The sequence below is a fragment of the Dipodomys spectabilis genome, unplaced genomic scaffold (assembly GCF_019054845.1).
Source record: "Dipodomys spectabilis isolate Male_0828 unplaced genomic scaffold, ASM1905484v1 ptg000096l, whole genome shotgun sequence".
In the NCBI taxonomy this organism is placed as follows: domain Eukaryota; kingdom Metazoa; phylum Chordata; class Mammalia; order Rodentia; family Heteromyidae; genus Dipodomys; species Dipodomys spectabilis.
In genome coordinates this window covers 8,224,399-8,249,227 of record NW_024870773.1, presented here as the reverse complement: position 1 = coordinate 8,249,227, position 24,829 = coordinate 8,224,399, and the positions used below count along the sequence as shown (strand labels likewise).

The 24,829-nt window shown below is 35.1% G+C and overlaps 1 protein-coding gene across 1 annotated transcript in view; it reads left to right on the top strand.

Moving 5' to 3' along the window:
- The window catches only part of Gpr158 (G protein-coupled receptor 158), a 340,812-nt gene extending 317,308 nt beyond the window's left edge, over nucleotides 1-23,504 (top strand). The window contains exons 7-11 of the mRNA XM_042686137.1: nucleotides 2,577-2,815; nucleotides 12,187-12,325; nucleotides 17,718-17,823; nucleotides 20,965-21,111; nucleotides 22,029-23,504. Of these exons, the coding sequence (XP_042542071.1) occupies nucleotides 2,577-2,815; nucleotides 12,187-12,325; nucleotides 17,718-17,823; nucleotides 20,965-21,111; nucleotides 22,029-23,504 (2,107 nt within the window). The remainder of the gene's footprint in view (nucleotides 1-2,576; nucleotides 2,816-12,186; nucleotides 12,326-17,717; nucleotides 17,824-20,964; nucleotides 21,112-22,028) is intronic.
- Nucleotides 23,505-24,829: the final 1,325 nt, after the last annotated feature.

Here is a 24,829-nt window from a genome sequence, read left to right as displayed (position 1 = left end):
TAATTATATTTACCCTGTTGACTCTTTACGTGATGTTAAGAATCTAAAGATGTTTTCTAACATCTGAATGTAAATATAGTCTGAATATCAAAATTTTCTGAGTATATGTTTATTAGCTCTGGTAGGTAGTCTTCTCACTTTCCCCTAAGTTAACATTATACTTAGTATCTTATTTTAGAGTTTTTCTAGAGCATTCCGATAGATTTTAACAGAAATAGGTATCATTCTGTTTCATAAACATGTGTGATCATTTTATTCAATATTTACTTGAATTATTAAGTTATGACTATTACAACAATAGGCATTACTTAGGGACAAGAATAGCTGATTCATAGCAAGCAGCAGTGAACTAGCTGAGCAGGAGTACTTCAGGTACTCCAGTGCTCAGCATGGCTTGGATAGCTCCACATATGGTTTATAGAAGGAACAAATAATAAATCAATCTGGAGAAGTCAATTGGAAAGCAGTTAAGAAATATGTTCTACCCTTATTTGTTACTGGTTGTTATTATTTGTTACTAGTTTGTTATTATTCACAGAAAATTGAGGGTAAATATGTAAAGTTGCTCTGTGTTATCTGAGGGACAGTGGAACTAAATACATAGGGAGAAGAGTAAACTGTATTACAAAATAACTTTTTGTTACTGGATGTGTTGTGTTAATTCAAGAAGAGCTAGCACATATCTCTATATAGAAGGAAATGTTGCATAATATATCTAGGCTATTTTGAGTAAGTATATTTACTTCTCTGGATTTATAGTGATTTCTATGAAGAATTCATATAGCTTGAATGTCATTAAAATTTTGATATGGATGGGGGGGTACAAAGGCTAATGTAAATAATGCTGCAATAAACATAGTTGTGCTGGTAGCTTTAGTGTGGTCTTGTTTGTAAATATTAGGGTAAATGCCCAAAAGTGGGATTGCTGGGTCATAGGGGAGCTCTATGTGAAGTCTTTTGAGGAACCTCCATACTGCTTTCCAAAGTGGTTGAACAAGTTTACATTATTTACCATAGCTAAGATATGGAACCAACCCAGATGCCCCTCAGTAGATGAATGGATCAAGAAAATGTGGTATATATACACAATGGAATTCTATGCCTCCATCAGAAAGAATGACATTGCCCCATTTGTTAGGAAATGGAAAAACTTGGAAAAAATTATATTAAGTGAAGTAAGCCAGGCCCAAAGAAACGTAGGTCCCATGGTTTCCCTTATTTGTAATATCTAGTATATGTATGAGTCAAGCGGAAAAGGTCAGATAATGTGATGTCAGGAAAATGAACCCTTAGATGTGTATTTTAATGTTTTTTTCTTTCATGCATGTGTTTCTAACACATTTATAAGATTATCTCTTTGTTGCTTTGTATGTCCCTCCCCCACAGTATAACCCCTGCTTTCACTATATTTGATGTCAGTATAACTTGTGGAGGAGATGGGGAAAAACCAGTTGTTTAAGGATACAGGTGGACCTGTTGCAACAATGAGAAGTACAAGTTGTCATGTCCAAAACGAGCTTTACAACGTTGGTGGGGGGGGGGGGAAGGAGAAGGATTGGGATTGGGGGGAGAGGGGGGAGGCTGGGAAGGGATGTGAAGGGTAAACAAAGGAGGAGGCTGCAATGCTTGGTAAGAAATGTACGCATTATCCTGCCCATGTAACTGTAACTCCTCTGTACAGTATGTTCACAAATAAAATTAAATTAAATTAAAAAAAAAGGCTAATGTACACACTTTGCCTTATGGAAATTGATTATGGGTACTCTCAGAGTATCATTAAACAGTCATAGTGGTTTATGTTAAATCATAGTGGTATCACAAAATATCAAAATGGGGGTATAGAATCAAAATCAGCTGAGAATATTCCTGAGATAAAATTGAAGAGTGAATAGAGGTAGTATTTTGTCTTTCCACAATATTTAGATGTTGAACAGCTCTTGCATATTATTTAATCCAGCAATTCTCAACTGTTTCAATCATCCGTAAAAAAATATAAAGACCTTCTAACTTAAAAAAAAATCTAATTCCAGTCTTCTTCTTTTATGAAATTTCTTGTTCACTTAGCCTGGAATTTAAATATCTCTTGTTTTTATAATTATTGATTTAGGTACTATGATAAAAGCTATGAAGGAAGGCCCCATGGAATGATGTCCAGAAAATACCGCCAATAAAGTCTTGTTATAAAAATAAATACTGGCTCCAGGAAGATTTTTTTTAATTTAGTCTAACATTGGAATACTCTACTTATTTTTAGAACTATTTTTGATCCCCAGAGACCCTGTTTATTTGAATGATGCTCAATAACTTTTTGAAACATTAAGAGGTGCTAAAGAATTTCTTCATATATACATCTGTTGATCTGATGGCTTGTAATACAGGATATTTGTTTTGCTATTGAAGTATAAACTAAAATTAAACTAAAATATGAACAGTAGTATTGCTGGGTTTTCTCATGTTAAAACTTGATGTAAATGTGTATTTTGGGGGTTTAAGTTTCCTAGAAGAAATATAACACTTTTGTGTTTTACTTACTCAGTATTAGGCTAAACTTGTTTGTTGCTCTTCTGTATTTCCAGGGTTTTGAAGGTGTTTCTTTCACGAACAGCACAACGAATCCCATATATGACTGGTGGCCGGGTCATGAGGATGCTAGCAGTAATACTTTTGGTAGTATTTTGGTTTCTTGTTGGCTGGACCTCATCTGTGTGCCAGAATTTGGAGAGACAGATTTCACTTATTGGCCAGGGGCAGACATCTGATCACCTCATCTTCAATATGTGCCTCATAGACAGATGGGATTATATGACAGCAGTTGGTATGTGGTCACTTTTTTTGTGTGTGATTGCTTTGTCCATTTTCTTAATAGCAGTAAAATTGATAACTACAAGAGCTTTGCAAAATTTTTATAATGTCTAAAATAATTCCATCTAAGATAATTTTGAAAAACAGTATTATGATCATGAGAGTACTTATATATAGAATACAAGCATTTTCTGGAAATTTCCGTTCTTTTTCAAAGGTATGTAGCTTTGTTGAAAAAAAATTTAACCAAGTAAATGAGAATGGAAAAGCCGTGAGTAAAGGCAATTTCTGTGTAGGAAGAGATTGTCAACTGGTCTCTATTTGATTAACAGTGTTCTCTTGATTTATGTCTTTGGTCTGGAGAAAAAAAAAGAAAGTTTGATATTATTCTATACATTTGATCTTGCGATATTATCAGACTTGATATGAATCCTTTGGTGAACAGACTGCCTCTATAAAATTTCTAATTACTCTTTCCTTTATGATTAATCTGTCTTTTGTAATATTGACTCAATATTACAAAAAAATCCAAGCCATGCGATATGTAGTTAGTAAAAGCTACAGAGCAGAGCCGATAGAAAGCTGAGAAGAACCTCATCATGAGTTGCCACTATCCCTCCAAAAAAAGAAAAACATGAGACCCTATCTAAAACAACAAGCATTGAAGGCATGGCTCACATATTAGTAGTTATATCTAGCAAGCATAAGACCCTGAATTCAAACTCCAGTGTTAAAGAGGAAAAAAGGTTGCTATAAAGCCTTATACTGTATTCTATGGACCACTTACACCTCATATTTACTGAGTCACTGGATTGCACTAAGCCATGTCCAGTGATTGTCCTGCACTGTCTAGGTAATACACCACACTCCCATATGTCCCTATGGGAAATTTCCTAACAGCATAGCCCTACATTCAGCAACACACAACTGTATTGCCACCAAATTCCCCTTCCTCTAGAGAGAAAGCTCATTAGGGAACAAATTCTTCCCACTAGGAAGGAGGGAGTGTGAAAAGCAGTGAGTTTTTTTTATCTATTACTGCTGGACAATTCTAGGAGGAAGACTTAGAGAGCAAGGAAGAATGAACCCACTTAGACTAGAAGAAGGAAACTTACCAAAGGTAAAACTCCAGAAATTTCATTTTAATGAAATATTCAAATTTTGGGAGATAGTTTTGAGTAACTTAACTAAATTAAATTGGCCATTCACAACTATTTTATGAAACTGCTTCCATCTTTTCCGGTAGTCCACACAATAGAAAATACAAATTTGGCATGGCAAATGAAAGTGACACTTTTAAATTAGAATAAAATTTATTTGTTTTTGATGAAATTTTCCATTATTTACTATCCTTCAAGAGCTATGACAAGAATAGAAGGGTTGAAACTGGAAAACATGATCCAAAATTAATGAAGAAAAAGCACTCAAATATCATGCCATACTCATTATGAAAATGGTTGCTAGTGGAATTTTCTCTTTTTTTCTAAATATAGTGACCCACTTAAGAAGCTGGTAGTTAATTTTTCACATTCACACTTTTGACAAAAGCATTCAAGTTTGGCATAGTGAGAAGTCAATTTTTAGTCCTTTATGAATTTCCTGTCTGCTTGATAAAATGCACAAATGTGCAGCATTGACTTCCCTAAATTAAATTTTATATTCTTACTCCTAGTAGCAGGTTTGGCACCTAGATCTAGATATCCCAGCCAAGGTCCTCCAATACAGGGCTTCCAAATTTGGAATACATGGTAGTAGAGATGGTACTATAGTATACTTTCTTGGTATATTTAGTTGGAAGCTTTCAATTTATGATTATGAATTTAGAACATCTATTGAATATATGAAATGATTTCAGTAAGATAATTTAGAATAAATAGGAAAGATTTTACCTATAATATACTATGAGACTGCTGAGGAGCAATTGTACATTCTAATGTCAATGACACCCCTAATTTCCACTCCATGACTCAAGATGTCCATCAGAGTTTAGTGCAGTGCTAGGCAAGCACTCTACTGTTTATTCCAGAGGTTAGCTGAAATATAATTAAAAATTAATTATTTTACTTTCTTTTTTAGCCCAATAAAAGCATACATACAGAAGCTCAATGGAGGCCTGTATTATCTTCTCCCATTCTATCTTTCTGTATGAATGTCATCATCCAAATCTTTTCAACAACATTTACATGATCTAATAACTATTGCCTTGTTATAAATTAAGTCTACCAATGCCTGAGATATATCATGGCCCTAGGAATTCTTTGAGTTTGACAACACTTGCTCTAGAGTATACTTGTCAATCTGGAAAGAACAGCACAGGAAAAAGTGTAAGCAATAATTAAACTGTAGTGATAGGCTTAAAGGCCATTCCATTTGGGAATTTTGAAGTATTTGTATTTTCAGTGAGTCCTGGTTGATTACTTCACTAGTCAAAATTGTAGTCAGTTCCGTGATTTGTACATGGAATATTTGCACTACAGAAAAAAATATTTATTTTTTGTCATTGACATACTTTTCTTCTTTGTTGTTCTCCTTCTTGGTATAATATTTTAAACACACAAAACATATGTTGTTTACTCATCTGCCAGTGTTTAACAGGAACTGGGAAACTTTTACTGAGTTATATAGGGAAATTCTAAAAATGTTTCTTAGGATGTAAACCATTATCCTAGAAAATTATGACAGGTGAGATATGAAATCAGTACAACTTAATGAACTCAAAAAGCCAAATATCACATGTTCTGCTCATTTGTGGAACCTAAACCTAAAATGGTGATGTTGATGATAATGTTAATACTACTACTACTAATAATAATGAATCATGGATATAAAAGGGAAACTGAGGACAGGTAAGTAGGAAGGGGAAAGATACTGAAGTTTCAAGAGGATTAAAGTAAACTATATGTGTGTATTTACATATATATTATATACATATGTATGTATATATAAACAATCATACTATACATACTACATATATACTATACAGTGTACTTTGATGTATACACACAAATATACACATCACACTATCTACACATATATATTTATATACATATATATGCACACACACATACACACAACACAACACAATAAAACCTACCAAATACTACTATTTGATAAATCAAGAGAAAGGAAGAATGAGCATACACAGGAGGATGTAAACTCATTCAGACTATGCTATAGTCATGTGAAGGATTATCACAATGAAATTCCCTCATATTATTAATGTATGTTAATTCTCAACAATCAAAAGATTTCAAAAGAAATACTTGGAAACAAAAACTTAAATGTTTCATAAGTTATGTGTCTGTGTTACTTTAAAATAAGTTTAATGGGGCTAAGAAGAGTAAAATATTGTGAGCACAAAATGACTTTACAGCATGGCTAGCCCTGGTGCCATAGCCAGAAGGCTGTTTGCACTTTGAAGTTGTTCTCCTCTTGGCCCTTATAGGTGATCTAAGATCACAGAGCTGGAACATCTTTTGTGACACAGAACTGATATTAATTCTCACTTCTTGCTTGCTCCAGTCCTTTGAAAAAGCAATTGGAATTACTTACATTGTGGTACATTAATTTTTTAAAGGCCACAGTAGTTAGCTTTTAAACTGTTATTTCTTATAGATTAACAATAAAATACCTCCTTTTTCTAAAAGCCCTATTTGGATCTTTAAATATAAATGTAATTCCCTTTTTAAATATACTCATGCTTCCCATCAAAATCATTTAACACTAGGAATTATTTTCTAAAGCAGAAGCACAACACATATTTCAACTCCTACATAATAACAAGGCAAAATTTGGTAACATCTGCATATTTTCTTTTCTAATTGCAGTGCTAGTCTGAAGTTAATTATATGAAGCTGATTTTTTCCTAAGCACAACTTTTATATATCACATTTAGTTTAATTGGTACTTTGAATAATAAATTGTTTTTCACAATGAGAACATATTGTTTGATATTGCTAATGAAATGATTTTCATGTTCAGCTTAGCTATTATGAGAAATCTTATTTTGTCTTATATTTTTTAAATATAATTCTCCATTGTAAAAGACTAATTAACCTGATAACTGTTTTCCTTTTTCTTTTTTTAATCTTTGGTGTAGTAACATATAAAAAGAATTCTTGCTCTGAGTGACAGGAGATGCTGTTTTTTAATGCAGCTACATGTGAATCTTTCACTTATAGTAGACTTTTTTGTGTGCACTGTCGTTGCTTAATAAATATTTTTAGGTTCAAAATACTTTGTGCCAACTCAAGCACTACACACATGGCATACGTTGGTAAATAAAGGCTACCACTGAGAATCATAATGCCAATATCATCATCCTCATCCTCTCAGAGGCCTGTTTAAAAATGTGAGACAAAAAAAAAATAATAAAATAAAATAAAATAAAAATGTGAGACAAAATAAAATACAACTTTTTATTTGGCAAAGAACAATTCATGAGTCAGAAGCACAAAACTGAAAGGAGGTTATGGATTTTGCTTTAGCAGCCAGATTGCTAAGCTTTTTCAGCCTGAACTCAGAACCAAATAAAGAAACTACTTAATTGGCTCCAGAGAGGGAGCTGTCTGATTTGGAATTAGTTTGAAGAGAAGGCCCATGTCATAGAACTGACTGCTCTTTTTCAAGGAGGTTCAGATGTCTCATTAAATTGTTGGTTTCAAATCTCTCCAATTTGTTGATGTAGGAACTCAGAGCTATAAACTTGTCTCTGAGTACTGCCTTTGCTGTGTCCCAGAGGAGCTAGTAATTTGTGTGTTCATTTTTGTTGAATATCATGAACATTTGAATTTCCTTTCTAATCTCTTCCTTGACCCACTGGTGATTCAACAGTGTGTTGTTCAGCCTCCATATGTTACAGGACTTCGTTTGGTGGCTTTTGGGGTTTTGTTCTAATTTTATTCCCTTGTGTTCTGAGAGAATGCAAGGTATAACTTAATGTTTCTGAATTTGGACAAGTTTGCTTTGTGATCTAAAATGTGGTCTATTTTGGAAAATGTTCCATGTGCTGCTGAGAAAAACATGGATCCCGATGCTGCTGGGTGAAATATTCGGTAGATGTCTGTTAAATCTAGTTGATCTATGCAGTTGTTTAGATCTGCGGTTTCTCTGTTGAGTTCATATATCTAGTGGGGATAGCAGTGTGTTAAAGTCCCCATGAATTAATGTCTTTGGGTCTTGTGAGATTTGAAAGAAAGTAGTGTTCTTGGATAAATTTGGGTGCTCTGTTATTTGTCAAATAGATATTTAGAATTGTAATATCCTCCTGAAGGAGAGATCCCTTAATTAGTATGTAGCGACCTTCTTTACCTCTTCTCATGAATTTTAATTTGAAGTCTATTTTATCTGATACTAAGATTGTAACTCCCGCCTGTTTATGGGGGCCGTTTGCTTATAGATTTTGTTCCAGCCTTTCACTTTCAAAATATATTTGTTTTTATTGGCAAGGTGTGACTCCTGGAGGCAGCAAATAGAAGGATCTTGCTTTTTAATACAAATAGACAGTCTATGTCGCTTAATTGGAGAGTTAAGTCCATTAATGTTGAGAGTTAGGACTGAGAAGTGTTTGACAGTTCCTGCCATGTTATCCACTTTCTTGGGGGCTGGGACAACTGGGTTCTTCCTATGGTTCTTGGATTCTTAGTGTGTGTGTGGTTTCTTGACCTTTATTGTGGTCTTGTTGGTTTTCTATGTGTAGGACATATTTAAGTATCTTTTGTAGGGCTGGTTTGGTGGAGATATATTGTTTCAGTTTTTCTTTGCTATGAAAGGTTTTTATTTGACCTTTGGTTATGAAGGAGAGTTTAGCTGGGTACAGTATTCTTGTTGACAGTTGTTTGTCTTTAGGGCATGGTATACATCATTCCAGGCTCTTCTTGATTTAATTGTCTCTGCTGAGAAATCTGAGGCGATTCCAATTGGTTTCCCTTTATAAGTGATTGATCTTTTCTCCTTGACAGCTTTAAGGATCCTTCCTTGGTCTGAATTGATCCTGTGCAATTATAATGTGACCGTGGAATGTCCTGTTCTGGTCTGGTCTATTCGGGGTTTTAAAAGCTTCTTGTGTCTGAATAGGCCTATCTTTTTGGGAAGTTCTATGATTGGATCCTGTTAAATAAATTGCCTAGCTTCTGTCTCCAGGTGCTCCTCTACACCCTTTATCCTCAGATTAGGCCTTCTGATGGTGTCTTCCAAATGTTGAATAGATCTATCATATTTCTTGGATAGTTATATGTTCTTTCTCTATAATATCTAGGCTGGCTCCAATCCCGGAGATTCAATCTTCTGCGTGGTCTAACCTACTGTCAATACTTTCTACTTTGTTTTTTATTTCCTTTCCTTCTAATTGGTCGGCTTTGATGGCTTCAAATTCTTTGTTGGAGCTTTGTTTTCGATCTTGTATGGACTTCTTTACTTCCTTAATTTGGTGTTCAGTGTTTATTCTCAAATCCCTTAGTTGATTGGTTATGGTTTCATTGGACTCCCTTTCCTTCGGACAGACTCCATTCAGCCTTTCCTTTGTGGTCTCCCTGGGTTCCTTCAGCTGTCTGTTTATGGATTCCATGAACGCCTCTATTGATCTTTGTCTATTCTCATCCTGCTCATATAATTCCTGTATTACTCTTTGATTAGCTTCTTCACACTCACGTATTACTCTTTGACTGTTCTCAGCCAGCTTATGCAATTCCTGTTTCAATCTTTGATTAGCTTCCTTATGCTCACGAGATTTCCTGTATTAATCTTTGCTTAGCCTCATCTTGCTTCCTCCCTTTCATGCTCACACTGAGTCCTTTGCAGGCTTTCAATCTTTTCATTTACTATGTTTACCAGTAGTGTTTGTAGAGCTTTTTGCTTTTTTGTAACTCTCTTCTGGATTATTCATTAGCTGTTCTGTCACCTGATTATCATGAGTGCAATTTGAGATATTTTGACTTGCCATTTTTTTGTTTCTCTGGCCTATTCAACCCATTTGCCATGAAATTAACCCCAATTTCATGTTAGAACATTATTTTAAGGCAAGCATCAACCAAAGTCCTGTAGTTGCACAGACAAAATGGCTGCAGATACAATGTAGTTCAACAGATACAATCTATTTAACATCAAACAACTATGGATTAATGAGCTAAGAATATCAAAGAGGGATTCAGCAGATCAGAGGTTAATAGATTTAGGGAGAATTGTGGAGAAAAATAGGATTCGAGGGATGTGGAGAGGTAAAAACCAAGTCCTAATGTCCAAGAGGAACTGGATAGAACAGAATGAAAGGAGAGAAATAAAGAAACAAGAAAAAAATGAAAAAACAAAAATTTATATTAAAAAATGAAACACTTAAAAATTATTTAAGTATAAAAAATAATACTGATAGAAGAAAAGGACAGAATGAGAGGAGAGAGATACAAAGGAAAGATGAAAAAATAAAAAATAAAAAATTTAAAAATGGAATATTTAAAAATTATATAGGTATAAAGAAATAAAGAAATAATACTACTATTAAAGAAGTTAAGCCTAAGAGGTTGTGAATTGAGTAATCAATTTCTGAATTAAGTATCTACACAATGAAGGATAAGGTCTAATAATCGATGACGGGTATATATCTGGGGATGAGCAGAACAGCAATTAAGTCATGCAAAAAAAAAAAAAGACCAAAAGGTTAAAAGAGATTTAACACACACACACACACACACACACACACACACACACACACACACACACACACACACCTAAAGTTAAAATTATGAAAGAAAAAATAGAAAACAATTTTTAATTAAAAAATTATATAGAAAAAAAGAGTTGGGTTTTTTTGGGGGGTGGGTGGGGGAGATCTTGTATCTCTCCTGTGCCTGTAACCAGTCTCTTGGTGGAGTCTCTGGTTTGCTTGTGGTGTTTGGTTTTCCTATGGCTTGACTGGTTTCTTAAGTCAGTTTGTTTGAGCAGGCAGATAAAAGCTCTACCTTACCCAGGACTTTGTGATCCTCCTCCCAGGCTAGTTCAGCAGGAGGAAGATCTGCTTTGAGTATCCCAAAAGAGGATGATGGCTGTTTCCTCTAGCTTGGAGTTGCTGTGATGAGGCTAGATTCTGGGTAGGATTGAGGCCTATCAGCAATCAGTAGCTTTTCCCTGAGAGGCTCGCTCCTGAGACACTCACAGAGCTCAGCCTGGAGCCTTTCTCAGGATTTATGTTTACTGAGTTTCAATTGTTTGTCTTTTACCCCTCCTGCTGGTGACCGTGTTGCCGTGGGTAGGAGCAACCTCTGGCTCTGTTTACCCAGTGAAGAAAGTCAGAGCTATCTCTGCATGGGAAGGGTGACTTTCTCCTGGGTGGAGCTGAGCCCCGCAGGTCAGGTCAGGTTCCTGTGACCTGTTGAATGGCTCCTATTGTTTTCTTCCAAAGCCTGAGTTGGAGCTAGCTGCTCTATCTGAGCCTTTTTCAGTATCAACAATGGAGTTCTTCTCCAGTGGTGGAGGAGTGAGGATGTCTTGAGGGTACTCACATCAGCCTCTAAGCCGTCCATGGTCTGCGATCAGCAAGATGAAGATTTCTGCCCCTTGTCAGTTTTTGCTGATGGTGAGCAGAATCCGCTGGCACACCATATCTGGCGCCTTTGTCCCAGGCTCTCTCTGTTGATATGGCGGCTGCAGCAGCCAAGTGCTCAGATCTGTCTCTTTGATCAAGCTGCCTGGATTTTCCCTCTCTGGCCTAACTCTCTGTACTATGATGGCACACTTGGTGTGATTCTGTAGCCTAGGACTGTTCACCGAAACACTAAAACTTCTTTCTATGCCAGAACTTGTTTAGCCTCCAGATTCTCCTCCACCATCTTCCAGACCTCAGGATGGCAAATTTTATGTCTTCCAGCACTCCACTCACATTCCTGTCATGAGTGAAGAGATGAATACTTCATTCATAAAATATGCCATTGAATGTTTAGCAACCTATGTTCTCACATTGCTGGCAATGGATATTTTTGCTTGTAGAACTGGTTGGATATAGTAAAATTTTTCTAGAAATTGTGTCTGAACACATGATTGAAATTCTGTTTTCATCTTAATAACATTATTATGATCCGGATTCTACATGTATGTCCTAAAATCTTTTGGGTCATGTGGAAAGTTATTGTACAATAAAATTTGTTTTAGCAAAAATTTTTGAGAATGCAAATGCTGTTTAAAATTATGACGATACATTATACCTTTGAAAAGACTCTATACACTGAATAAGATGTTAAATTAATAAATATATGTCTGTTTTCTTCTGTGAATGACACTTTATAAGCTCCTATTCTAACTAAGTGTCTTAATAATAGACAAGATGCATGTTAAAGACATTGGGCATTGTTTCTCTTCACCTGTGAAACTAATGGAAATTATTTGTTCTCATTCCAGCTGAGTTTTCCTTCCTTTTGTGGGGCGTATATCTCTGCTATGCAGTACGGACAGTCCCATCAGCATTCCATGAGCCCCGTTATATGGCTGTTGCAGTTCACAATGAACTCATTATCTCTGCTATATTCCACACAATTAGGCAAGTAATCTGCAGACCTAGTAAATAATTTATTAATTTTCCTTGCATATTACAATCTAAGTAGCAAAATTGGGTAAAATGCACTATAGAAAGAGTTAAGAAGGATAATGGGGCAACATAGATCAAGATGAATTATACCTATCAACTAATTTCTTGGATGATAACTGTACAACTAAAAATAACAAAGATATAATTTTAAAACAAAAATAGAGTAATTTGTTACAGAAAGGAGAAATGAGTCATTTTCTAACTTGATTGTTCTTAGCTTCTTTTGATATGTATTTGTTTTTCCTTTGACTTTTTATGAAGATTTGCTAAATGTTACATAAACTAAGTTGTAAGTTATTATGGGATATTGTTTCTGTGTGACACTATTTATAATTGAAAATCCAAAGCAACACACATAAATTATAAAGCAAACTCTTAATACTCAAATAGCTTATTTGTGTGAATTCTGGTTTTCATTCATTCGAAACAAAAAAAAATTGACTTCAATTTGATTATTAGATTATTATGGGTATTAGGTTTTGTCATATGACAGTTAAGCCATATCCCCATTTTCTTTCTTTCTTTCTTCCTTTCTCTTTCTTTCTTTGTTTCTTTCTTTCTTTCTTTCTTCTTTTCTTTCTTCCTTCCTTCCTTTCTTTCTTTCTTTTTTTCTTTCTTTCTTTCTCTTTCTCTCTCTCTTCTTTTCTCTTCTCTTTTCTTTTTCCCATTGCTTTTTCTATACTATTTCACTTCATCTTTCTCTTACTCTGTTTGAGTATATCTCATTGTTCTATTTTTATACATGCAGATAAATTATGTGGACCATATTCATCCTTACCCATCCTATTTTCTAGCCCTCCTCTATTCCATTGGTGCCCACTTCCCTCAACAGAACCTGTTATACTTATGCTTTTCTGTTATTCATTTATGTGTATTAATTATATCACTAGGAGTGGAGATGCCACTATGGTGACTTTTAAAAGGTTTCAAGCAAGAAAAAGAGGTATTTGTGGTCCCACAACCCTGGAAACCCTATCAAGAGGTCAGGAATCAAGGACATTGCCCCTTTCAGATTTGCTTTACTCTGTGAGAGAAGGGTAGTAGCAGAGAGAAAGTTGCAATACAACATTGTAAGTAAGCAAAGGGACAACTGTCTTTTCAGTTCTGCTCAGACTAAAGCTCCGGAATCTGAGAATCTGGGAAGTGATGTCCTTGATGCAGCACTCAGGAAGTACCAGAAGACACTTCATCTTTTCCTCTGAGCTCTAATACTATACATTTCTGTGAAATAGCCTCTCTTCCAAGTGAAGCTACTTTTTATTTTGGTTTCAAAATGTCCAGTATGTATGTTTCAAGATCTAATATTAAAACTATATACATCATTTACTGTCCAAACCACTTAAAAGTTCCAAACCTGCAAGGTTTATCACAGATGAGCTTAAATGTCTTCTGCTGTCATAATGTGCCAATAATAAGCTGCTAGCCTTCTTAGAAGCAAATTGATTGCTCAATCTAAATCTGTTCAGAGCAGTTATTTCTACTTCAGATGTACTCTGATCTGGTTTTTTTTTTTTTTACTTCACTGCCAGTTCTTCAGTGGATTTCAAATACAAAATTGGCCTAACTTCCTTCAGAAATAAATAAGACAAAAAATATATTTAATTAATCTTTAAATGTGATAAAGCAGTAGATAGCTGGTATAGAAAAAAATCATAAAATAAAAACTAAAGCCTCTAATCAGCCCATTAAAAAAAACTGGCACTATTTCTGGGAGCTAGTGGCTCACACCTGTAATCCTAGCTACTCAGGATGCTGAGATCTGAGGATTGTTGTTTGAAGCCTGGGGGAAAAAAGTCTGTGAGACTCATCTCCAATTAATCACCAGAAAACTGGAACTGGATCTGTGGTTCAAATGGTAGAGTATTAACCTTGAGCAAAAATGTTTAGGGACAGAGCCCAGGCCCTGAGTTCAAGCCAAGTAAACAACAACAAAAGCACTACTAACAAATTCCTATATCAACTTTAGATATATTTATATTTGAGTGTATACTTACTGAATTATAGTTTAGCATTATAGCTAAATCATCAGAATAGTGATTTGAGGGGAAATAGTAGGGAGTAAGTAATAGAAATAATAAAGAACTCAATCTTAGTTACACATATTCTAGCTCACAAATGATATGGTTCTGATATTTATAAATCCCCAAAGTAAGAACTAAAACAATACAGTTCAATAATCTTTTTCTTGAATGAAATAAATATTAAATATAACTTCTAAGGCTAGCAGTACATTTCTGTGATAGAGTACCTGGTTAATAAGTGTAAAACAATGAGTCCAATTCCCAGTACCACAAAAAATAAGTGAACAAAGCTTCTAACATAAAAAAAAATGCTGTCTCTTAATATATTATTTGTGTGCTTTTTTATCTGCTTAAAATATAATTTTCATGTGTATATCCATATATATGCATATATTAATAAATTGAAATAACTACATATTTTATATGGATTTACTTTCATTTTTACACATATACAAAAATAGGCTAAACTCAATGGACTAAGTCTAAAATTTTAATACACACAAGTTTTTCCCTCAATCTATTTGAATTATTTACTTATTTTTAATGATAAGCTTATAAAACTTGGGAAAATTATAGAACATTAAAAAAAAACCTGCTTGATTTTTTTTCTTTTCTTTTCTTCTTGTGCTGGTCCTGAGACTTAAAATTGAGTCCTGAGCCCTAACACTCACACTGTCCCTGGCCTTTTTTTTCTTTTTCTCCAGTCCTGAGGCTTGAACTCAGGGCCTGGGCACTGTCCCTGAGCCTCTTTGTGCTTAGGCTAGCACTGCACCACTTGAGCCACAGCTCCACTTCTCTCTTTTTCTGAGTAATTATTAGAGATCAGAGTCTCAGGACTTTTCCTGCCTAGGCTGGCTCTGAACCGTGATCCTTATATCTCAGCCTCCTGAGTAGCTAGGATCATAGGCATGATTCATGGGCACTCAGCTTCCCCAAACTTTTTTGCTCAAGGCCAGTGCTCTATCACTTGAGCCCCAGCCATACTTCCACCTTTTTGGTGGTTAGTTTGGTGCTTGGTCCACCTCAGATCACAGCCTCCTGAGTAGCTGGGATTAGAGGTGTGAGCACAAGTGCCTGAGTAAAATATGCTTAATTTAAAACCTCAATTTAAAAATATTTCTACACTCCTAGCATTTACACCTATTTTTTTCAAGTCAAAAAACTCTTAAAAATTAAACCTTAAAATGACAGCAAACCCAGCTTTTCTTAAGGTAATTCTAGCCAGAACAATCTAAAAACATAACCTCATATTACCTTAAAGCTGACTAATTGTTAGGTAATTAATGTAGCATATTTTGCTTACCATTTTAGAATATAAACTATTTTAACTCAAGATATATAGAATTAGTATTCCTTTTAGGTATATTTTTCTTGCTTGAAGTTCACTTGCATTGGTATTTGAGATAGGCATGAGTATGCTTACAGCCAACCAATCCATCTCCATTGTGTACTTTCCCCTAAAATACTTGCAGTGACCTTTAGGAGGTCACTGTATCATTTGCAAAGGGAATAATACATATATACAATATGGAATATATACACAGTATATAATATTCAAGGGTATAGAGTAATATACAAATGTAATATACTTTATAATGTAAAGTATTTAAAATATTACTTTAATATTGAATATTTTAAAATAATTTTAGTCATTTATAATTTAAAATATTTTTGAATATCCATATGTATTACTATAATTTTGTGCAATTACATCTATATCAGGAATATTAAGGAGCCAAACTTAAACAGTCTTCAGGGACTAAAACTTGTTACTAAATATAATGGTCCTATTATAATACTTTAAAATGTCTTGAAAAGAAGGAGGAAGGAAGGGAGGAAAGAAGAAAGGAAGGAAAGGAAGGAAAGAAAGAAAGAGGAAGGAAGGAAGGAAGGAAGGAAGGAAGGAAGGAAGGAAGGAAGGAAAGAAGGAAGGAAGAAGAAGAGAAAGAAGAGAGAAAGAGAAACTTCAAGGAGCCCAGGAAGAGAAACTATGTGAAAGGCATCTTAGCTTTGCACAAAGTGAATGTCAATTCATCTCCAGTTATCTCAGAAAGGAGTTAAGAAAAAATGGTCATCTAGAATAGCCTTTTTAGTGACATGTGAGATGCAATCCAGTACTTCCATGTATGTTACAAGTCTATTTTGACTCCAACTCCAGAAGAATGGGAAAATGGACAGTTATTTTGGATGACCCTGAACTTCTATTACAGCTTTATGTTCTAAACAGTGGAGAAGAGGGAGAAATGAGGAGGCCATCCCCTTAATGACAACCTGGTATTAAACATTAATAATGTAATATTTAGGCTAGGCGCCAGTGACTCACACCTGTAATCCTAGCTACTCAGGAGGCTGAGATCATGAGAACCACGAGGATCATGGTTCAAAGACAGCCTGGGTAGGAAAGTCTGTGAGACTCTTATCTCCAATAAACCACTCAGAAAACCCAAAGTGGTGCCGTGGCTCAAGTGGTAGAGCACTAACTTTGAGCTGAAGAGCTGAAGAGCTGAGGGACAGCTCCCAGGCCCAGAGTTCAAGCCCCATGACTGACAAAAAAAGTAATATTTACTTAGTAAAATTGTCATGAATACGGTATAATATAGATATGAAGTTAGTTTCTTTTTAGTCATTCATGTATTTTTTGATTTCTGACTATAAAATGAACTATTTTTTACTTAGCATACTTTCTAAGCTTTTTTTAAAAAAACATCAGATTTGATGATATATGTTATTGTAATAAAATTCTAATTATCTAGTTCCCAAAGTGGCCAAATCTTGTATTTATCTTTCATGGGTAAACAATGGAAAGTAACAAATTAAAAGAAGATTTATGCTGCAAAAGACTTCAATTGAAACAACCCTTGATTTTTGCATAAGGAAGAATCTTTCAAACCTGAACTTAGGTTTGTACAAGTACCTATTGATTTACAAAAATATTCCAAAATTGTTAGAATATATCTTGATTCTCTGTCCTCAATCAACTTGGAACACAGCTCTCAGTAAGAGACTATTTTAAGTGTTACATTTTTAAATTGTGTAGGAAAATTTGATAATTAAGAACAACTAAAATAATTATTATAGAAGATGTACTTTGCAAATCATATTATACTCATTTTATACATTGCATGTTTACCATTTAAACTTGGAGGTCATTCACAAAGACTGATAATACCCATTTCCTCTTCATTCTAATTATTTCTTCACTCTAATTTCCTCTTTATTTTAATTAATGAATATTCGAATCATAATTTATTTAAATGTGTCTTATAATTTCTAATTTGATGAAAAGATATGTTCTTGGCTTATGTGGTGAATTCTCATTTCAGATTTGTTCTTGCCTCACGGCTTCAGTCTGATTGGATGTTGATGCTGTATTTTGCACATACTCATTTGACTGTGACAGTTACCGTCGGATTGCTTTTGATTCCAAAGGTATTCTTATACCATTATATTTTGTAATGAAAGACAATTGTTTTTAAAATACCTTGTAATATAAAAATTTCTGTAAAATATCTTGTAATATAAAAATATAAAAATGTGGAAATTAACTTGAAACTCTAGAAGCTTTTACAAGTTCTCTTCTCAGGAAATCAGCTGTTTATTTTCTTTCTGAATTTATTAAACATCTTAAATAATCATAAGAATACTTACCAAAATCCATGATATGTTTCAGTCCTTTTCTAAATACTTTATGTCTACTTCTGTTTTTATTATTGGTTCAGTGTAGCTTTCAATATAAATATAACCTCAAAATCATTTATTAAGACAACTATCTTTTTATAAGAATCATCTTGTTTACATACATACTCAGAGAACTCATATTTTTAAAACATTCACATATTTTGTATAAATAGAAATAGTTGCAATGTTACATACAGAAGACTCTACATTGTAACATATTCTGACAAAGACTTATCTAGGCTTTAATAATGAAGGAGAGATGGGCCAGGACTCACAAGACAAGGATTTTGAACTTGCTCTTCACTGTGAAAAAGTCTGGGTGCTGTACCATTAGTCCAGATTTTTGTTCTCTCTGAACTTCCATTTCCTTATCTATAGGTAGTAGAACTGCTTTGAATGATATGATACTGGAGTTTGGGGAAAAGCTAGATCATACAATTGACAGCACTATCATTTTTCTCTTTTATACAGAGAATCATATTAGAACATTGTATGTCCTATGTGTTTCAATGTGTGACATGAATATGAATATGTGACTCCCTATCTTCACTCCAAGCTATACCTCAACTCTCATGATTGATAAGACCATTGAGGTTCAGCCTAATTGAAAAGGACAAACAAGTTTAAATAGAACAAAATACTTACTTTCATCTTTACTTGAATTGCACTAACTAGCCAGTGTAGTCTGTTACTATAATTTATCCTATTTTAATACTTTGCACAATATGATTATATATTTATTAGATGAATTCTTTCACGATTCAATAAATTGTTGAGCTCTAAAAATAATTGAAAACATGTTCATACAAAAAATTATGCTTGAATGTTCAGAGCAACATTATCCATAACTAAAAAGTAAATACAATTCCATGTCCAATGATAAATATATAATTGTGATGTATCCATATAATGGAATATCGTTTGTTAATAAAAAGAAATGAAATGCTGATACAACAATTCTAGAACTTGAAAAACTTTGAAAACATTTACACAAATTATCCATAATAGGCAAATTGACAGAGATAGAGAGTAGACTAGAGATTGCCATAACAGAGAAAAGGAGAAATAGATGTGATTACTAATAAGTTTGTTTCTTTTTTGAGATGATAAAATAATCTAGAATTACATAGAAGTGACTGTTACATAACTTAATAAACATACTAAATAAACATTGATAATCATTACACATTTGAAAATTGTAATTCTTCTCACATGAATTACATTTCAATAGAAAAACAGTGTAAAAATACTAAGGACTTTGCTAATCACCATATTCTTAAGCGCATGAACAGTTAAAAATCAGTGCTTTCATTTTCCTTATATTAGGAGAGGGATGTGAGAATAAAGATAAATATTTAAAGTAATATTTTTGAGGAAGTGGCGCTGTGGCTCATGTGATAGAGCACTAGCCTTGAGCTGAAGAGCTCAGGGATAACACCCAGGCCCAGAGTTCAAGCCCCATGATCAACCAAAAAAAAAAAATCTAAAGTAATATTTTTGATAATTTACTAAGGAAGAATGATAGAGTAGGAAATAGACAATATCTGACAAATGATGGTTTTGTGCTTTGTTTCTAAGAATACATGTTGCTACTGAGCCATATCCCCTAATTCTGCTTTTTTAAATTCATGAATATATCCAAGCTTTTACTCACGAAAATAAATTTTATACTTACAAGTAATCTCCAAGTAGTTAAACTTGTAGCTTGTAAGATTTGAAACTCTAACATATTTGCCATTTATGACCCTAAATTCATATGTGTCTTGCAAAGACAGGAAAAAGAAAGGAAGAATAATTCACAGTACTATGGTTTCTCAGTTCAAATTACAAAGCATGCTTTATTGTTAAATAGAGAATTGCTATTTTATGTGTCATCCCACATACATGTTCACTTGTCTAGCTAAGTCTATCAAAAAGGTGACATAGACATCTCTCTATTGTCAAAAAGTTGAGCTTTGGTTTTTAAAACAATGTTTTCACCAATAATAAGCTGACCAAGGGGGAATCCATGTTCTCTAAGCCATGACCTCAATTTTCATAAAGCAATTACATGCTGTGTAAAATGTGCCAGTATTGTGTGATTTTCCTTCCTACTTTCCATCATTTATCAAATTCACTTTTCTAGATTTCACCACTTAAAAAAAAGAATAGAGACCGGCACATAAAACTAAAACTATCAACAGACAATATTAGAAAAACAAACTTAAATGTGTGGCGAGAGGAACACATGACGAGTCAAGGAAATATCTGTAGTTTCAGGAAAGCTTTCCATTTAAATGCAGACACCATCTAACTCAGAGTACGTTAGACCAAGAGCTCATTACAACGAGGTTCCATAATGACAGAGTTGAGATAGGAATCAGACAACCTGTCCACTGTGTTTTGAATGTAACTTTCTGAATGCTATGTGTATAAACTGAAAGTCACCTTATGGCTAGGGCTAATCATTTCTCAGAAAATATAGAAGCAAAATGACAATCACAAGGTAGATACCACTACTCAAAAGAAAACCCAAACCCATCCAACGAACCACCAGTACATATAACTTGTTCTTCCTCAAAAGTCTTTCTTTGGATTTTTATTTTCACTTCCTAAAAGCAAGTGTGCAATGGGAGAGAGGTAAATGTAATGTCAGTTAACATTGGTGCCTTGAAAAGAGCAAGGGCAAAAGCTAGAATCAAAACTAGGACCAAATATTGATTGCCTTACTTAGGGCTTCAGCTTATGATATGCAAAATAAAACTCAAGTAGAGTAACAATTCACTGGAAAGTACTTAGTAGACAAACTCATCCAGCTGAAGAAATGAAGTTAACATCAGAACCTTTCAAAAATGATTATGCTCTGTCTTTAGTGAGCTAATGCCTAAGGCTCATATTGAATATCTATTGCAGTTTTCACATTCAAGCAATAACCCACGTGATGACATTGCTACAGAAGCATATGAAGATGAGCTGGATATGGGTCGGTCTGGATCCTACCTGAACAGCAGTATCAATTCAGCCTGGAGTGAGCACAGCTTGGATCCAGAGGACATTCGGGTAAGGCCAGTTTCAGATTTGGGACATTTAAATTCATTGATATGGGAAATACATAGATTGGTGTGTGTGTGTGTGTGTGTGTGTGTGTGTGTGTGTGTGTGTGTTCATGTTTGCATGATGTGTGTTAGAGAAAAAGAGAATGCATATGAATGTAGTATTAATTGGAAAGTACAAGCTATTTCAACTCTTACATTAGGCTGACCATTCTTGACAATTAACTTATTGTCAGTCAGAATGATGAACTGATTCCATAATATTCATTTATCCTCTTGCTGATTGGAAGGTAAAATATACCTGTGAGCAGAGAGGATGGGTTATTTTAAAATAATCCATGGCACAGCCAAGAGTACAGTCTTTGTTAAGAAGAACTCCCCAGAGTCTTTAGGTAACACAGGGAAACCGAGTCTTCTCCCTCAAGAAGTCCCACAGTACTTATGATCATGTTAGAGACCAAACAGAGGAGTCCAAGAGCATGCCAACAGAAAGCCAGAAGGAAGAAAGTGCTTTGTGGTAGCCTTGGATCACTGTTCTTAAACCTAATCTAACATTAAATTAGATTATTTGTATCAATTGCTCTATTGTGTTTCCAGCACTGTTTATGGAATGGTTAATAGGTCAGCTGTATGCTGTGTTTTGATATAATCTTGGCTCAGTCATGCCCACACAAGTTGAAAGTCAAAGTTCTTGCCCAGTGAAGAAGGCTGGATTACATAAATTCATGTCTTAAAAACAATCTATGAAACACAAAACACAAAATAATCAGTAGGAGTAAGGGAAAATTGATGAGTGAAGATGTTACGAAATGCTACAGAGCAATCACCCTAGAAACCCCATGCTTATTAAGCTAACATATCATTCAGTGATACTCTCTGGCTGAAATACCAAATTCTACATTTTCTTTGTTCTTGTTCTGACAGGATGAGCTGAAGAAACTGTATGCCCAATTAGAAATATATAAAAGGAAGAAAATGATCACAAATAATCCCCACCTCCAGAAAAAGCGGTGCTCCAAGAAGGGCTTAGGCCGGTCCATCATGAGACGCATCACTGAGATCCCAGAGACGGTCAGCAGGCAGTGCTCCAAAGAGGACAAGGAGGCTGCAGACCATAGCACAGCCAAGAGTACAGCCCTTGTTAGGAAGAACCCCCCAGAGTCTTCAGGTAACACAGGGAAACCCAAGGAGGAGTCCCTGAAAAACCGCGTCTTCTCCCTCAAGAAATCCCACAGTACTTACGATCATGTCAGAGACCAAACAGATGAGTCCAAGAGCCTGCCAACAGAAAGCCAGGAGGAGGAGGCTACAGAAAGCTCCACACTGGACTCTTTTTCCAGTAAAAAACTCACACAAAAACTTAAAGAAGACAGTGAGGCCGAGTCCACAGAGTCTGTGCCTTTGGTGTGTAAGTCAGCAAGTGCCCACAACCTCAGCTCTGAGAAGAAGCCTGGGCACCCCCGAATATCCATGTTGCAGAAGTCTCTAAGCGTCATAGCAAGTGCCAAGGAGAAGACTCTTGGATTGGCTGGGAAAAGCCAATCATCAGGGGTGGAAGAACGTGCTAAATCCCAGAAACCCCTGCCAAAGGAAAAAGAGACAAATAGAAAATACTCCAATTCAGATCATGCAGAAAGTAAAGATTCCACGCCCCCAAACTCCAATCACTTGGAGGAGCCAAAAAAGCTCCAGAAATCTGGGATTATGAAACAACAGGGGGCCAACTCCCCCACTGCCAATGCTGACCAGAGCCCAGCTGCCACCCGGATGAAGGGCAGCTTTGACATCGGGGAAGTGTGCCCTTGGGAGATCTATGACCTGACCCCTGGTCCTGTGCCTTCAGCATCAAAATCTCAAAAACACGTGTCTATTGCAGCTTCTGAAGTGGAAACAAACCCAGCCTTTTCCCTAAAAGAAACGTCACACCTCAAACCTAAGGCGACTGAAGGATATCAGCAGTCCTGCCAGAAGAGCATAGATAAGGCTGACATGTGCCCTTGGGAAAACCAGGGTCATTCCCTTTTGGAGGATGACAAGCATTTGATATCTAAGCCTCCCATTCTCCCAGGAAGAGCCAAAGATGAGAATGAAGGCCAGCGTTATTCAGCCAATGTGTATGCTGGGCAATATGAAGAATTGCCCCCCAGAGTCATAGCATCAAAGCTAGAGCATGAAAATCTCAATCAAATGGGAGACCAGGATAAACAGACATTGTCCTCTGTGGAAAATGTGCCTGGCTCTTATAACTCAAGTAATAACTCCCAACAGCCGTTAACATTGCGAGCCGAGGTGTGTCCTTGGGAGTTTGAGACTCCAGATCAACCAAATGCTGAAAAAAGTGTAGCTTTATCTGCCTCTTCTGCTTTAAATGCAAATAGGATGGCAGGGCCTCGGAAATAAGAGGTCCAAGACACTTGTAAAGTGTCGCATCCCCAGGGAGAAAAGGAAGAAAGCTCAGATTCTGTATAAAATGGAAGATCTGAAAACAAACCTTCCCCACGAACACTTGCCAAATGAGAGAAATAGAACAGAGTGAAGTGAGATCAAAGTGATGTGGCAGGGCGGGGTGGCTGCATTCCACAGAAGACACAAGTCAGTCAGTCTATGGCCAAGAAAAGTCAGTCCTCTGGTAGCACTAGTGAAATTTCCACATGGAAGCATGTTGAAAGGAAATTGATCTCTGCGTGTGCTGTGCCCCTGATCAGTCTTTACATTCTAAATGAGACAAACCTGGAAACAGAGAAGATGTATCATTTTTGTTGAAGGAAAAGGCATAGATATATAAGACAGAAATTCTAAACAGTAGACTGGAAAGAACTTACTTTACCTATTTAACCTTGATAGCACTGCTTACTTAATGCATCCCAAAAATACCTTTTCTATTAATGATTGCTCTCATTTTCTTATAAATGTATGTTTCAGTACATTGTTGTGTCTCATATTCAAGCATTCCAGATTGTATAATTTTTGCAAATAACTTTGATATTATGTGACACAACACATTTATGCAATCTGCAGCTACTCAATTGTTATTGCAACTACAGAATACCTGCTATCCATCAACTTTAGTTGATTCTTGGAGTACAGTACTCTTTCTCTGGCTAGGAAGCTGTAACTTATGAAAAACTTATAAAAACTCTTAGTTTGGGCCGTGGTTTATATATTGTGAATTTGGATTTGACTTATTTCACATCATGGTTTGTTACACTGTCTTAATCAGTTTCTTTTCAATATACAAGTTGAGTTACTTGTTTTGCACTTCCTGTTAGGACTCAGAAACTTTATTAATCTTGAAGATCAAATGGTCCTACATAGTCATATGTCTTAACAAGTTAAGGACAACTTATCCATTGTTTGTTCAAAGTCAGAGATAGATCATTCCAACTGATTGTCCCTTTTAACACTTTCAGTATTTCATATTTAGCAACATTTTCTAAGGAAAAAGCTAAGAGTGAGAAAAACATACTGTGTTTTATTGTCACTGTTGGAAAGGGAAGACTCTAGGAATGATATGAGGAATCTAGCTTTACTGCAGATCCAGGAAATTTGCCTTCAAAATGAAGACAGAAAGGTAGCTCCTAATAGCATTTTCAAGGGATTATTTTTTTAAAAGAGGAAAATTAACGATAGCATCAAGATTGTTGTATGGATATATATATATATTTTATTATGCATACTAAAAATATTTTAAATTACCTTAAACTATTTATTCTCATAAATCTTTA